Source organism: Orbicella faveolata, unplaced genomic scaffold (genome assembly GCF_042242905.1).
Source record: "Orbicella faveolata isolate gen_17 unplaced genomic scaffold, um_ofav_v1 contig_4, whole genome shotgun sequence".
In the NCBI taxonomy this organism is placed as follows: domain Eukaryota; kingdom Metazoa; phylum Cnidaria; class Anthozoa; order Scleractinia; family Merulinidae; genus Orbicella; species Orbicella faveolata.
Genome location: NW_028301569.1, coordinates 10702341 through 10714217, shown reverse-complemented (window position 1 = coordinate 10714217; position 11877 = coordinate 10702341). Strand labels below are relative to the sequence as shown.

General features: G+C 43.1%; 1 protein-coding gene across 1 annotated transcript; it reads left to right on the top strand.

Moving 5' to 3' along the window:
- Positions 1 to 3268: 3268 nt before the first annotated feature.
- On the top strand, positions 3269 to 10171 carry LOC149101413 (uncharacterized). Its single transcript, XM_089276231.1, has 4 exons — positions 3269 to 4923; positions 6140 to 6204; positions 6985 to 7092; positions 7400 to 10171. Exons 1-4 carry the CDS (start codon positions 4894 to 4896, stop codon positions 10044 to 10046), a joined length of 2850 nt encoding a protein of 949 aa, XP_089132357.1. The 5' UTR covers positions 3269 to 4893; the 3' UTR covers positions 10047 to 10171.
- Positions 10172 to 11877: the final 1706 nt, after the last annotated feature.

Genomic DNA, 11877 nt, shown 5'->3' with positions numbered 1-11877 from the left:
GCGTAAGGCGGTCTGGGCTACTTTTTCAGTCGTAAATAAAGTGGTGCTATATTTCAGCCTAGAAGTTCGAAACCAAGCGTTCAATAACTTCTCCTCTGTCCATTTCACCGAAAACCAAGGCTATCACGAGTTACTTTAGAGTCCCCGGGACTGGAAAATATCCCCCAAGTTGCTGGAAATCGACCCAAAGTTAGTCAACATCACGCTCTGCGTAAGGCGGTCTGGACTACTGTTTTAGTCTTAAATGAAGTGGGGCTAAATTTCCCCCAAGAAGCTCGAAACCGAGCGTTCAATTATTTTTCCTCTGTCCATTTCACCAAAAACCAAGGCAATCATGAGTTACTTCAGAGTCCCCGGGACTGCAAAATATCCCCAGTGTTCTCGGAAATCGATCCAAAGTTGGTCAAAATCACGCTGCGCGGAAGGCGGTCTGGGCTACTTTTTCAGTCTTAAATCAAATGGGGTTATATTTCGGCCTAGAAGCTCGAAAGCGATCGTTCAATTATTTTTCCTCGGTCCATTTCACTAAAAACCAAGGCCATCACGAGTTAGTTTAGAGTCCCCGGGACTGGAAAATATCCCCCAAGTGTTTGGAAATCGACCCAAACTTGGTCAAAATCACGCTGCGCGTAACGCGGTCTGGCCTACGTTTTCAGTCTGAAATGAAGTGGGGCTATATTTTGGCCTAGAAGCTGGAAACCAAGCGTTCAATTATTTCTCCTCTGTCCATTTCACCAAAAACCGAGGCAATCACGAGTTACTTTAGAGTCCCCTGGACTTGAAAATATCCCCCAACTTCCTGAAAATCGATCCACAGTTGGTCAAAATAACGCTGCGCGTAAGCCCGTCTGGGCTACTTTTTCAGTCTTAAATGAAATGGGGCTATATTTCGACCTAGAAGCTCGAAAGGGAACGTTCAATTATTTTTCCTCTGTCCATTTCACCGAAAACCAAGGCTATCGCGAGTTACTTCAGAGTCCCCGGGACTGCAAATTATCCCTCAAGTTCTCGGAAATCGATCCAAAGTTGGTCAAAATCACGCTGCGCGGAAGGCGGTCTGGGCTACTTTTTCAGTCTTAAATTAAATGGGGCTATATTTCGGTTTAGAAGCTCGAAAGCGATCGTTCAATTATTTTTCCTCTCTCCCTTTTACCGAAAACCAAGGCTATCACCAGTTAGTTTAGAGTCCCCGGGACTGGAAAATATCCTCCAAGTTGCTGGAAATCGACCCAAAGTTGGTCAAAATCACGCTGCGGGTAACGCGGTCTAAGCTACTTTTTCAGTCTTAAAGTAAAGGAAGTGGGCCTATATTTCGGCCTAGAAGCTCCAAAGCGAGCGTTCAATTAATTTTCCTCTCTCTATTTCACCGAAAACCAAGGCTATCTCGAGTTAGTTTAGAGTCCCCGGGACTGGAAAATATCCCCCAAGTTCCCGGAAATCGACCCAAAGTAGGTCAAAATCACACTGCGCGTAAGGCGGTCTGGGCTACTTTTTCATTGTCAAATAAAGTGGGGCTATATTTCGGCCTAGAACCTCCAAACCGAATGTTTAATTATCGTTCCTCGGTCCATTTCCCTGAAAACCAAGACTATCACGAGTTAGTTTAGAGTCCCCGGGAGTGAAAAATATCCCCCAAGTTCTCGGAAATCGACCCAAAGTTGGTGAAAACAACGCTGCGCGTAAGGCGGTCTGGGCTACTTTTTCAGTCTTAAATGGAATGGGGTTATTTTGGGAACCAGAAGCTCGAAAGAGAGCGTTCAATTATTTTTCCTCGGTCCATTTTGCAAAAAACCAAGGCCATCACGAGTTAGTTTAGTGTTCCCAGGACTGGGAAATATCCCCCAAGTTCCTGGAAATCGACCCAAAGTTGGTCAAAATCACGCTGCGCGTAAGGCGGTCTCGCCTACTTTTTCAGTCTTAAATGACGTTGGGCTATATCTCGGCCTAGAAGCTCGAAACCGAGCGTTCAATTATTTTTCCTCTGTCCATTTCACCGAAAACCAAGGCTATCACCAGTTACTTTAGAGTCCCCGGAACTGGAAAATATCCCCCAAGTTCCCGGAAATCGACTCAAAGTTGGTTAATATCACGCTGCGCGTAAGGCGGTCTGGGCTACTTTTTAAGTCTTAAATGAAGTGGGGCTATATTTCGGCCTAGAAGTTCGAAACAGAGCGTTCAATTATCTTTCCTCGGTCCCTTTCACCGAAACCCAAGGCCATCACGAGTTATTTTAGAGTCACCGGGACTGGAAAATATCCCCCAAGTTGCTGGAAATCGACCCAAAGTTGGTCAAAATCATGCTGCGCGTAAGGCGGTCTGGGCTACGTTTTCATTGTCAAATGAAGTGGGGCTATATTTCGGCCTGGAAGGTCAAAAGCGAGCGTTAAGTTATTTTTCCTCGCTCCATTTTAGTAAAAACCAAGGCCATCCCGAGTTACTTTAGAGTCCCCGGGACTGGAAAATATCCTCCAAGTTCTCAGAAATCGACCCAAAGTTGGTCAAAATTACGCTGCGCGGAACGCGGTTTCGGCTACCTCTTTAGTCTTAAACGGAGTGGGGCTATATTTCGGCCTAGAAGCTGGAAAGAGAGCGTTCAATTATTTTTCGTCGGTCCATTTCACCGAAAACGAAGGCTATTCCGAGTTATTTTAGAGTCCCCGGAACTGGAAAATATCCCCTAAGTTGCTGGAAATCGACCCAAAGCTGGTAAAAATCATGCTGCGCGTAAGCCGGTCTGGGCTACTTTTTCATTGTCAAATGAAGTGGGGCTATATTTCGGCCTGGAAGCTCAAAAGCGAGCGTTCAATTATTTTTCCTCGGTCCATTTTCCTAAAAACAAAGGCCCTCACGAGTTAGTTTAGAGTCCCCGGGACTGGAAAATATCCCCCAAGTTCTCGGAAATCGACCCAAAGTTGGTCAAAATCACGCTGCGCGTAAGGCGGTCTGGGCTAGTTCTTCAGTCTCAAAGGAAGTGGGGCTATATTTCGGCCTAGAAGCTGGAAAAACAGCGTTCAATTATTTTTCTTCGGTCCATTTTGCCGAAAACCAAGGCTATTACGAGTTATTTTAGAGTCCCCGGGACTGGAAAATATCCCCCAAGTTCTCGGAAATCGACCCAAAGTTGGTCAAAATCACGCTGCGCGTAAGGCGGTCTGGGCTAGTTCTTCAGTCTCAAAGGAAGTGGGGCTATATTTCGGCCTAGAAGCTGGAAAAACAGCGTTCAATTATTTTTCTTCGGTCCATTTTGCCGAAAACCAAGGCTATTACGAGTTATTTTAGAGTCCCTGGGACTGGAAAATATCCCCCAAGTTCCCGGAAATCGACCCAAAGTTTGTCAAAATCATGCTGCGCGTAACCCGGTCTGGGCTACTTTTTCATGAGTCTGGGTTTTTGTCGAGGGTCGAGGGTCGAGGGTACTATGTCGAGGGTCGAGGGTACCATGTCGAGGGTATTAAAACATGAAATAAGATAAATAAAAAATAAAATAATGGTTAACTCAAATATAAAATAATAATTAATAATAAAATAAAATAATAATTAGATAAAAAATAATAATATGTTTCTAAAAATAGAATAAAAAACAATTGAACACTTTGTGGTGATATCGTTGACGTTAATTATGTTTGATATTATGTTTGATCGAAAGATCTTCGGAAGTCTTCGGGAATCTTCGGAACATTTTAGAAAATGTTCAGAAAGTTTCGTATGCCCTTCGGACGGACAACACTCTGAAAATCTTCTATAGGTGGTCGGAATTCATCGGAAAATCGTCAAAAACTTCGTTCTTGGTATGTTTATAAAACGAACAAAATTATACACGATGCAAGAATTTTTCTCCTCGTGTTCAACTCGATATCTCAAGAGTTCGCTAATCGCACTCGTGAGATATGGAGTTTAGCCTGCGAACAGGCTCCCGAGTGGGGTTACGCGAGCTTAGCAAGCTTAGCTGCGAACGCAAGCACTTGATGACGAGTTCAACACTTGATGACGAGCGCTCCACTACTCCACTACTCCACTACTCCACTACTCCACTACTCCACTGCGTAGCTGGCGATATTTTTGTGTTTTAAAGCGCGTACAAGGTACAAGCTTGACAACCATGCAAATGGGGTCTCAAATTAAACAAAGGCCTTTCACAAGTTACACGTTGTCAAGTGTGAACAACGCGGGGTCAACGCGTGATTTCGTTGTATTTGTTCTGGCCTATTGGCGTAATCCAAATGTCAAGGAACATGTTTGAACTCAAGACCATAAAATGTTGCGACCATATTGGGACACATTTTAATGTTACATTTGATTTACCGACGGAATATGTCGACAAGTCACGCTGCTTGCCAGTAGTGCTTTGACATACATATGCCATATCACAACATGTGATTGGCTGCGGCAAATTGCCAAACAAATATAGGGGAGTGGCGTGTTAGAATACCTAGTCGCGATTTCCGGTGTTGTTGAACAACTCAATTGCTTCAAACAGCATAAGTCGATATCTTCATTCGATTTCCCACGTTGCAAGGACAGTAGTCTCATTCGAAGTTTAGATATTTAGAGAATATGGATTCCCCGTCGAAGACATACTCAGAGGCCGTGAAAGGACAGGCCTCAAATGCATGGTGGAGGAGGTACCAGGAAGAGGACGAGGAGCAGGCAATGTTAATTGCCATGGAAAAATCAAGAGAAATTGTTTATAAGGTAACTGTCGTCCTAGTTGTCTGGCTAAGATGTGCTTTATTTCAGGGCAAATCCCGAGAAGGATAATCTGTTTTGTTAAGGATGGCTTATGCAGTGTGCAAAATACAATATAATACTGTTCTTAAATTGTGGTCCTTGTGTTTGTAGGTGGATAGTTCAAGTGATGATGGAGCTTCGGATTCAAAAGCAGGATTTAGCGGCATGTCTAAAAAGGAGGACAAGCGTGTTAGGGTGAGTCCGTTTTGACTGCGTTTTATTTTCGATTTTATTTGTTGGAATCTTTAATTTAATATCACCATCTCAAGTTCCATTTTGCGAAGTTATATACTTAGAACATTTTCAAACGTTTTGGTGTTAAAAAAACACAGGGCCACGAAGAAGAAGTGAAGATCGAGCGCAAAGCGACAGGGGAAAGAAACTCCTGCAATGTCACGGTTTTGTCACGCATCTGATTGCTTGCGAAACAATGAACATTTCAGAAATAGTTTTACGCGACTCCCTTTTATGGGCCTTGCAGTATAAGAAATAAACTTTTCCTTGTAATCGCAAACACCAATTCTCGCGAAATTCGTCTTCCAAATTTTCTCATTAATTTCGGGCAAAAATTAGTAAGAATAGGGTATCATACCGCCATCTTATCTATGCGTGATAGTAGTCTGTTTTACGTCTGGCTGTCAAAAATGCCCAGTCAGATAGTTGCTGATTTTCGTGAGAACCCTTCACCGTGCAAACCAGCCATCTACTTTTTTTATGGCGGACAAGTTGTTTTCTAAGTTAGAGGACGTTTATTTCTAAAATAGACTGTGATCTGACTCTCTTTTTCGGAATAAAATCCTTGTGGTGAAATGCGAAAAATGCGACGTCAGCGTTTCCGGCGTCATTTTGCAACCAACCGCTTGCCTCTAAAATAACTCAAACAGCTTTATGAATCAAACAAAAGTTAACAACAAACTGGGCGGCAGGACTGAATTACTATCGTCTCGCCTGAAAGGCCATTCGCCCGGACTAAGAGTCGATTCGCCCAGACAACAGTTCGATTTGTCCGAACTAGAAGTCGTTTCGCTTGTACTAAAGGTATCTTGCAGTTGCAGAGGAACAAAACCCCGGTATAGTCCGTCTGCGAATCAGCGCACAAAAGCTTGTTCCGGCCCCCCGCGTGTTACCAGGGATTTCTATAATAACCTCTGATTTGCTTTTGAATAGAGCCGTTCTGGAAACGAAGTTGGAAGGGAACGCCTGGGTACTAGACCGCCCGTTTTCCTTACCGCTCTCCGGGTAGTCCTCTCCAGCTTAAACTCCAATTCACTGTACCTTAAGCTACACAGACCCTACTTCGCTGAGGTGGACGGCAAATAGCAAAAGGAACAGAACAAAATGAAAAAAAAAATGTAGTTTACAAATATTTTGGCAATAATTAATTTTACAACATTTTGCTTTTAATTTCTAGGTACCACTCAAGATCGAAAAAGTTGACCTGACAATCGCGCCAGTCAAGTCCAAAAGCTCAGAAAGGTAAATTAACACTTGTTCATCGTTGTTTCCGTTTCTGATATTGACTAGGAAAGCACTTGCCGTGAAAACTAATAAGAAAGCATGAGTGTGTAAGCTAAGTAACGATTAAAACTACAAATTCGACTATGGAAAACAAAGGGGAAAACGAGTAGAAACTTGACTTACGTCTGATGTTAACTCCAAAACATAACTCTTGTGTTAACTCCTTAACTCCTGCTTAAATCCATTACTCTAGAAGGGACGACTTTAAAATACAAGTAAAAAGGGAGTTCCCTAGATAAAACGACCTGATAAATAAATTCACTTCCTTTACATCAAAATGAAATGTCCAGTGGATTTACATGTATACTCAAAAGGGAATTTCATAAACCAATTATTCCATTCGCCCTTGTTGGATACGACTGGTTATAGTCAACGACGCGCGAAGCACTCGAGGAAAGCTGACGAAAAACAATAAAACATGATTTTTCTATGTTTTATACTCTGATTAAACATAGGTTTTTTCAGAGCGCGCGTAGACTCCTATCTATATTATAATCTGTTAATAATATACATGAAAAAATTACTCGAGTCTGATTGGCCGAGAGCAGTGCAGTTCAGTAGTAACACTACTGAAAAACGTGTAACACTTCATCGAGGTCGTGTGATTTTTTAAGCTAAACGCTGACCAAGTTACTTTTTACCATTGTATCGCGGGCTCAAAATCTTTCATATTTATATTATTAATAAGTAATGTTGTTTTTGAATGATGTCTAACCATTCGTGTTTTTCTGTATAAAGGTCATGGGACAAGATGAATAATAAAGGTGACTTATCCGATTTTGACCCTGATGAGCAGGAACTCATGAAATCAGTGTTTCAACCGAAACAGGGAAAAAAACCTAAACGGTAAGAATATGTAGAACTGTTGGTCTTTTTAAAGGGACGGTGTCACGGCAAATATATCGTATTTATCCGATTAAGCGCCCAACCTTGAATAACCTTGAAGGAAAAGTTATGAGCGTCCAGCCTCGAATAAGCGCCCACCCCACCCCTCTAGAAAAACTGAAGTGCACGACTCACTCTCAAAGTCCAAAAATTTAATAAGCAGTAGTCTTGTATTTTTGGCCCAGAATCAGCAAATTGAAATGTTAAACAATGTTTAACATTTTCCACTAAGGCATAATATTGAATTAAGTGGTTTGCTTTTCCTTAGGAATTTAAGCGGGGCTGCAAGAACGGCTCTAAGTGATCGAGATGATAGCGAGGAGAGTTCCAAAGACGATTCTGACAGTGACAATGAAAGATTGGCTGACGAGTGCCGGTTGAAGCAACGGAAAATAAGCGTTGAAGTATGGGACGGTGTGGACAAGGAAGTGGTGGAACGTTTACCGGACGACATCGACGGGGACAAAGTTTACGAAATAAAGGGCCAACTGGATAAAAAGAAACTAGTTGCTGCATTGAAGGATGGGAGAAAGTGGAAGAAAAATTGCCCCACTACTTGGAGAGGACATGCTCGTGTAAGGTACGCGGACTGTAAAGGATCATTCAAGTGCACTAGAAACGATTGCCCTTTTAGAGTGCAATACGGTGTGATTAACACCACGCAGTTTGAGAAAAAGAAGACCGGCGAAGAATTTCATTGTAAGGGTTGTGGTTTGATGGCTGAGTTTGTTCCCTGCTCTGCTCGTAGATATATAAGTTATGGAAAGAAGTCAGCCAAAGTCTATCACTGTGGACAGCACACCTGTCCAGTGATAAAGGCACCGGTCAAAAACACAGATCAAGTGCATCAGATTCTAAAGGACAATCCTAACATTAAACCCGCAGAATTACAGTCTGCGTGTATATTATCGACAATCCGCCAGCAGTGCGACTGGCGCGACGTAGAGAAGCAAGCCGAAGCAACATTGGATAAACAATGGATTTCCAACGAAAAGAAAAAATTGAAGAAAGACATTGAGCCAGTCGGGCACAACTTCGAGGCAGTGGTTACGTTTAAGCAATATTGTGATGAAAAGGACGAATTTTATGTTTACAAAGTTAATGACAAGCGCGGAAACCCAGACAAGCCGTCCTTCGTGTTTAAATCAAGTCGAGAGAAAGCTAAGATAGCGTTGAACATGAACAGAAATGGCAGTCATTATCTCAATAGCCAATTTTGTTATTTTGACGGGAAGTACAAACGTTGTCGTGGCTTTGTCACCTTAACTGCCAGCGTCTACCATTCGCTCCTGCGAAAACAAATAATTCTGGGAACAATGGAAGCGGAATCGGAAAATTCTCAAAATGTCGCACTCTTTTGGGAATTGTTTAACGAAATCTTAAAGAAAGTTTCTGGCAGTGAGAATGAAACTTTCAATCCCATTGGCTGGTGTACAGACTTGGCAGGGGCAAACTTAGCCGGACTGTGTGCTGTATTCGGTGAAAGTACAAAATCACGAATCAAAACCTGCGAATTTCATTTCAAAGACCACCGAAACAAAAAGGCGAATAGACTCGACAGTCAAAGCGGGGAGGAATTTAAAAGCCTTTGCAACGAACTTCTTGAAAGTGTATCAGAAAAGCATTACGACACTGTTAAGAAACGTCTCGATTCGTTTATCGCGGCAAAGGAGGAGCGATCGTTCTTGCAAAGTTGGTTATCATGGTGGCATGACAGAAGAGGTTTCATTTTCCGTGCCTTTGCGCCGAAAAATGGACCAAGAATGAACCAAGCAGAGGTCATCCATGCCGGTTGGGGACATCGGGATAACCCAAACATGTCGCTTCTTGAGGTCTGCCAAGCAGACGTTAGAGACTCCTTATTGTTAGACGCGGAATTAAGAGGTTATGCTGCGGGAACAGCTCCAGGTGGGGATGGGCCATCTTTCTTACAAAGTAAGAAACGAGAATATGCGCGTGAGCTGAACAAAGCTAGAAAGATGGGGGAGGAATTGTTACAAAGCGATGCCGAAGGTCTGACAATCGATCCGGCAGCGTCTTTTCGCCCGACAGAAAGGAAAAAACGCACACAGGAGGCCACCCGAAAAGATAAGGTTAACAGACCAAAACAAACTGCCGCCACTGGGACGTTTGCTGTGACAGACAAGCGAGACCGTCCATCTCACACCACTGCGTCTAGTAGCTCTCATGTGCCTGCACCTGACCTTCTGTCTTCAAATTATAGCTTAGTACCAGCCTCTCAGCCTTTTCCGTTGTTTCCTTTGCCGAGCTGTACTGGTGCTCCCTCGCTGTACCAGCCCCCGTCGCAGCACCAACCTCTGTCGCAGCAATCTCCGTCGCAGCACCAACCTCCCTCGCTGCACCAGTCCCCGTCGCTGTACCAACCTCCGTCGCTGTACCAACCTCCGTCGCTGTACCAATCTCCGTCGCTGTACCAACCTCCGTCGCTGTATCAACCTCCGTCGCAGCACCAACCTCCGTCACTGTACCAGCCTCGGTCGCTGTACCAACCTTCGTCGTCGGGAATGGCAGGTACTCCCTATCATGCAACACCCCACGAGCAGTGGCATTCCGGCTTGTCGCCGTATCATTATGAGATTTGTTTATTGCCTACCAAAGTACAAAAGTGCTATGGATGCGGTAGTGACTTTGTGGACAAGTATAGAAAGCCACCATTTAACCTTGTCGTTAAACACGTGGATAGAAGGGTAATTCGAAGAAACGAAGTTACGGGACAACTCGTATTTAGCCATGATTATTCTAACACTTATTATCACCCGTCGTGTGCACATCTAAGACGCAAAAATCCGGTATTTACCGGCCTTGTCTTCATTTCCAACGAGCTTTTTGCTGCATTGGAACCTGGCCAGCGTGCTGTCCTTGAAGCATGTGATCTAAATGTTGTTTCGAAGTAAACATAGATAATGATGGTGAACTAAATCATATCACATTTTTTCGACTATTTTGTTCTTGTTTGCACCTGAGACGTGGAATTTTTCGTGTAAGCAGCTAGTTCAATAAAAGAAACTAGATGCCGAGATTTCTTGATGTGGGTTTTGTCTGTGATCGTGTCCGTGATCGTATTCGAAGTCTTATTGAAAAAATTATCCCGCAAAATGGAAATGCTTTGGTTGCGCTTTTCTTTGAAATTACACTGACACGTGACACGTAATGCAAGCAGGACCTTCTTGTTTTGTTATCTTGGAGCTCGAGGCTCCCATACAGTCGGAATTAATCAACCGCTTAACTATGCTGTAGAATACTTTTCTTTAATATCCTTTTGTTTTGTTGGGAGGGAGGGGGGGGGGGGGGGCGGAGGGGGACGGGAGAGACACAGTTTACTAATTATCCGAAGATTGTACGAATGTTTCCGAACACTCTCCGAATTCTGAGAAAATTTCCGAAAACGTTCGAAAATATCCGAAGATTGCCGAGGAAGATCCGTGGGATATCATTTGCTACCACTCGCTATTTGAGCTATTTGTTTAACACGAGGAGAAAAATTCATGCATCATGTATAATATTGTTTGCATAGGTAATCATACCGTATAGTTATTTGCACGAGTGAGTTTTTCAAAAAGCTGAAAATTGCGCGAGCCGCTTTGAAAAAAAAACTCCCAAGTGCAAATTAATTTCTAATTGAACTCGAAACATGAAAAAAATTTCCGCGATACAACGGTAAAAAGTAACTTGGTCAGCGGTCAGCTTCAAAAGAAAACACGAACTCGATTTTCCGATGAATTCTGACCGCCTATAGAAGTTTTTCAGAGTGTTGTCCGAAGGGCATACGAAACTTTCTGAACATTTTCTAAAATGTTCCGGAGATTCCCGAAGATTTCCGAATTAATTATTATTTTTAATTATTATTTTATTTTATTTCTTTTATTTTTTATTTATCTTATTTCATGTTTTAATACCCTCGACATGGTACCCTCGACATGGTACCCTCGACCCTCGACCCTCGACATAGTACCCTCGACCCTCGACCCTCGACAAAAACCCAGACTCCTTTTTCATTGTCAAATGAAGTGGGGCTATATTTCGGCGTGGAAGCTCAAAAGCCAGCGTTCCATTAATTATCCTGGTTGAATTTCACCGAAAACCAAGGACATTGCGAGTTATTTTAGAGTCTTCGAGACCTGAAAATATCCCCCATGTTCCTGGAAATCGACCCAAAGTTGGTCAAAATCACGCGTCGCGTAAGGCGGTCTAGGCTACTTTTTCAGACTTAAATAAAGTGGGGCTATATTTCGGCCTACCAGCTCCAAACCGAGCGTTTAATTATTTTTCCTCTGTCCATTTCACCGAAAACCAACGCTATCACGAGTTAGTTTAGAGTTCCCGGGACTGGAAAATATCCCCCAAGTTCCTGGAAATCGATCCAAAGTTGGTGAAAATCACGCTGCACGTAAGGCGGTCTGGGCTACTTTTTCAGTCTTAAATCAAATGGGGCTATATTTCGGCCAAGAAGCTCGAAACCGAGCGTTCGATTATTTTCCTCTGTCCATTTCACCAAAAACTAAGGCAATCATGAGTTACTTCAGAGTCCCCGGGACTGCAAAATATCCCCCAAGTTCTCGGAAATCGATCCAAAGTTGGTCAAAATCACGCTGCGGGTAAGGCGGTCTGGGCTACTTTTTCAGTCTTAAATTAAATGGAGTTATATTTCGGCCTAGAAGCTCGAAAGCGATCGTTCAATTATTTTTCCTCTGTTCATTTCACCGAAAACCAAGGCTATCACGAGTT

Bases quoted from the DNA above. Each gene is read 5' to 3' on its own strand.
- LOC149101413 (XM_089276231.1), top strand. From the start codon at position 4,894: ATGTCTAAAAAGGAGGACAAGCGTGTTAGG. The intron at 4,924-6,139 runs GTGAGTCCGTTT...TTTAATTTCTAG, and splicing joins AGGAGGACAAGCGTGTTAGG to GTACCACTCAAGATCGAAAA. The intron at 6,205-6,984 runs GTAAATTAACAC...TTCTGTATAAAG, and splicing joins AAGTCCAAAAGCTCAGAAAG to GTCATGGGACAAGATGAATA.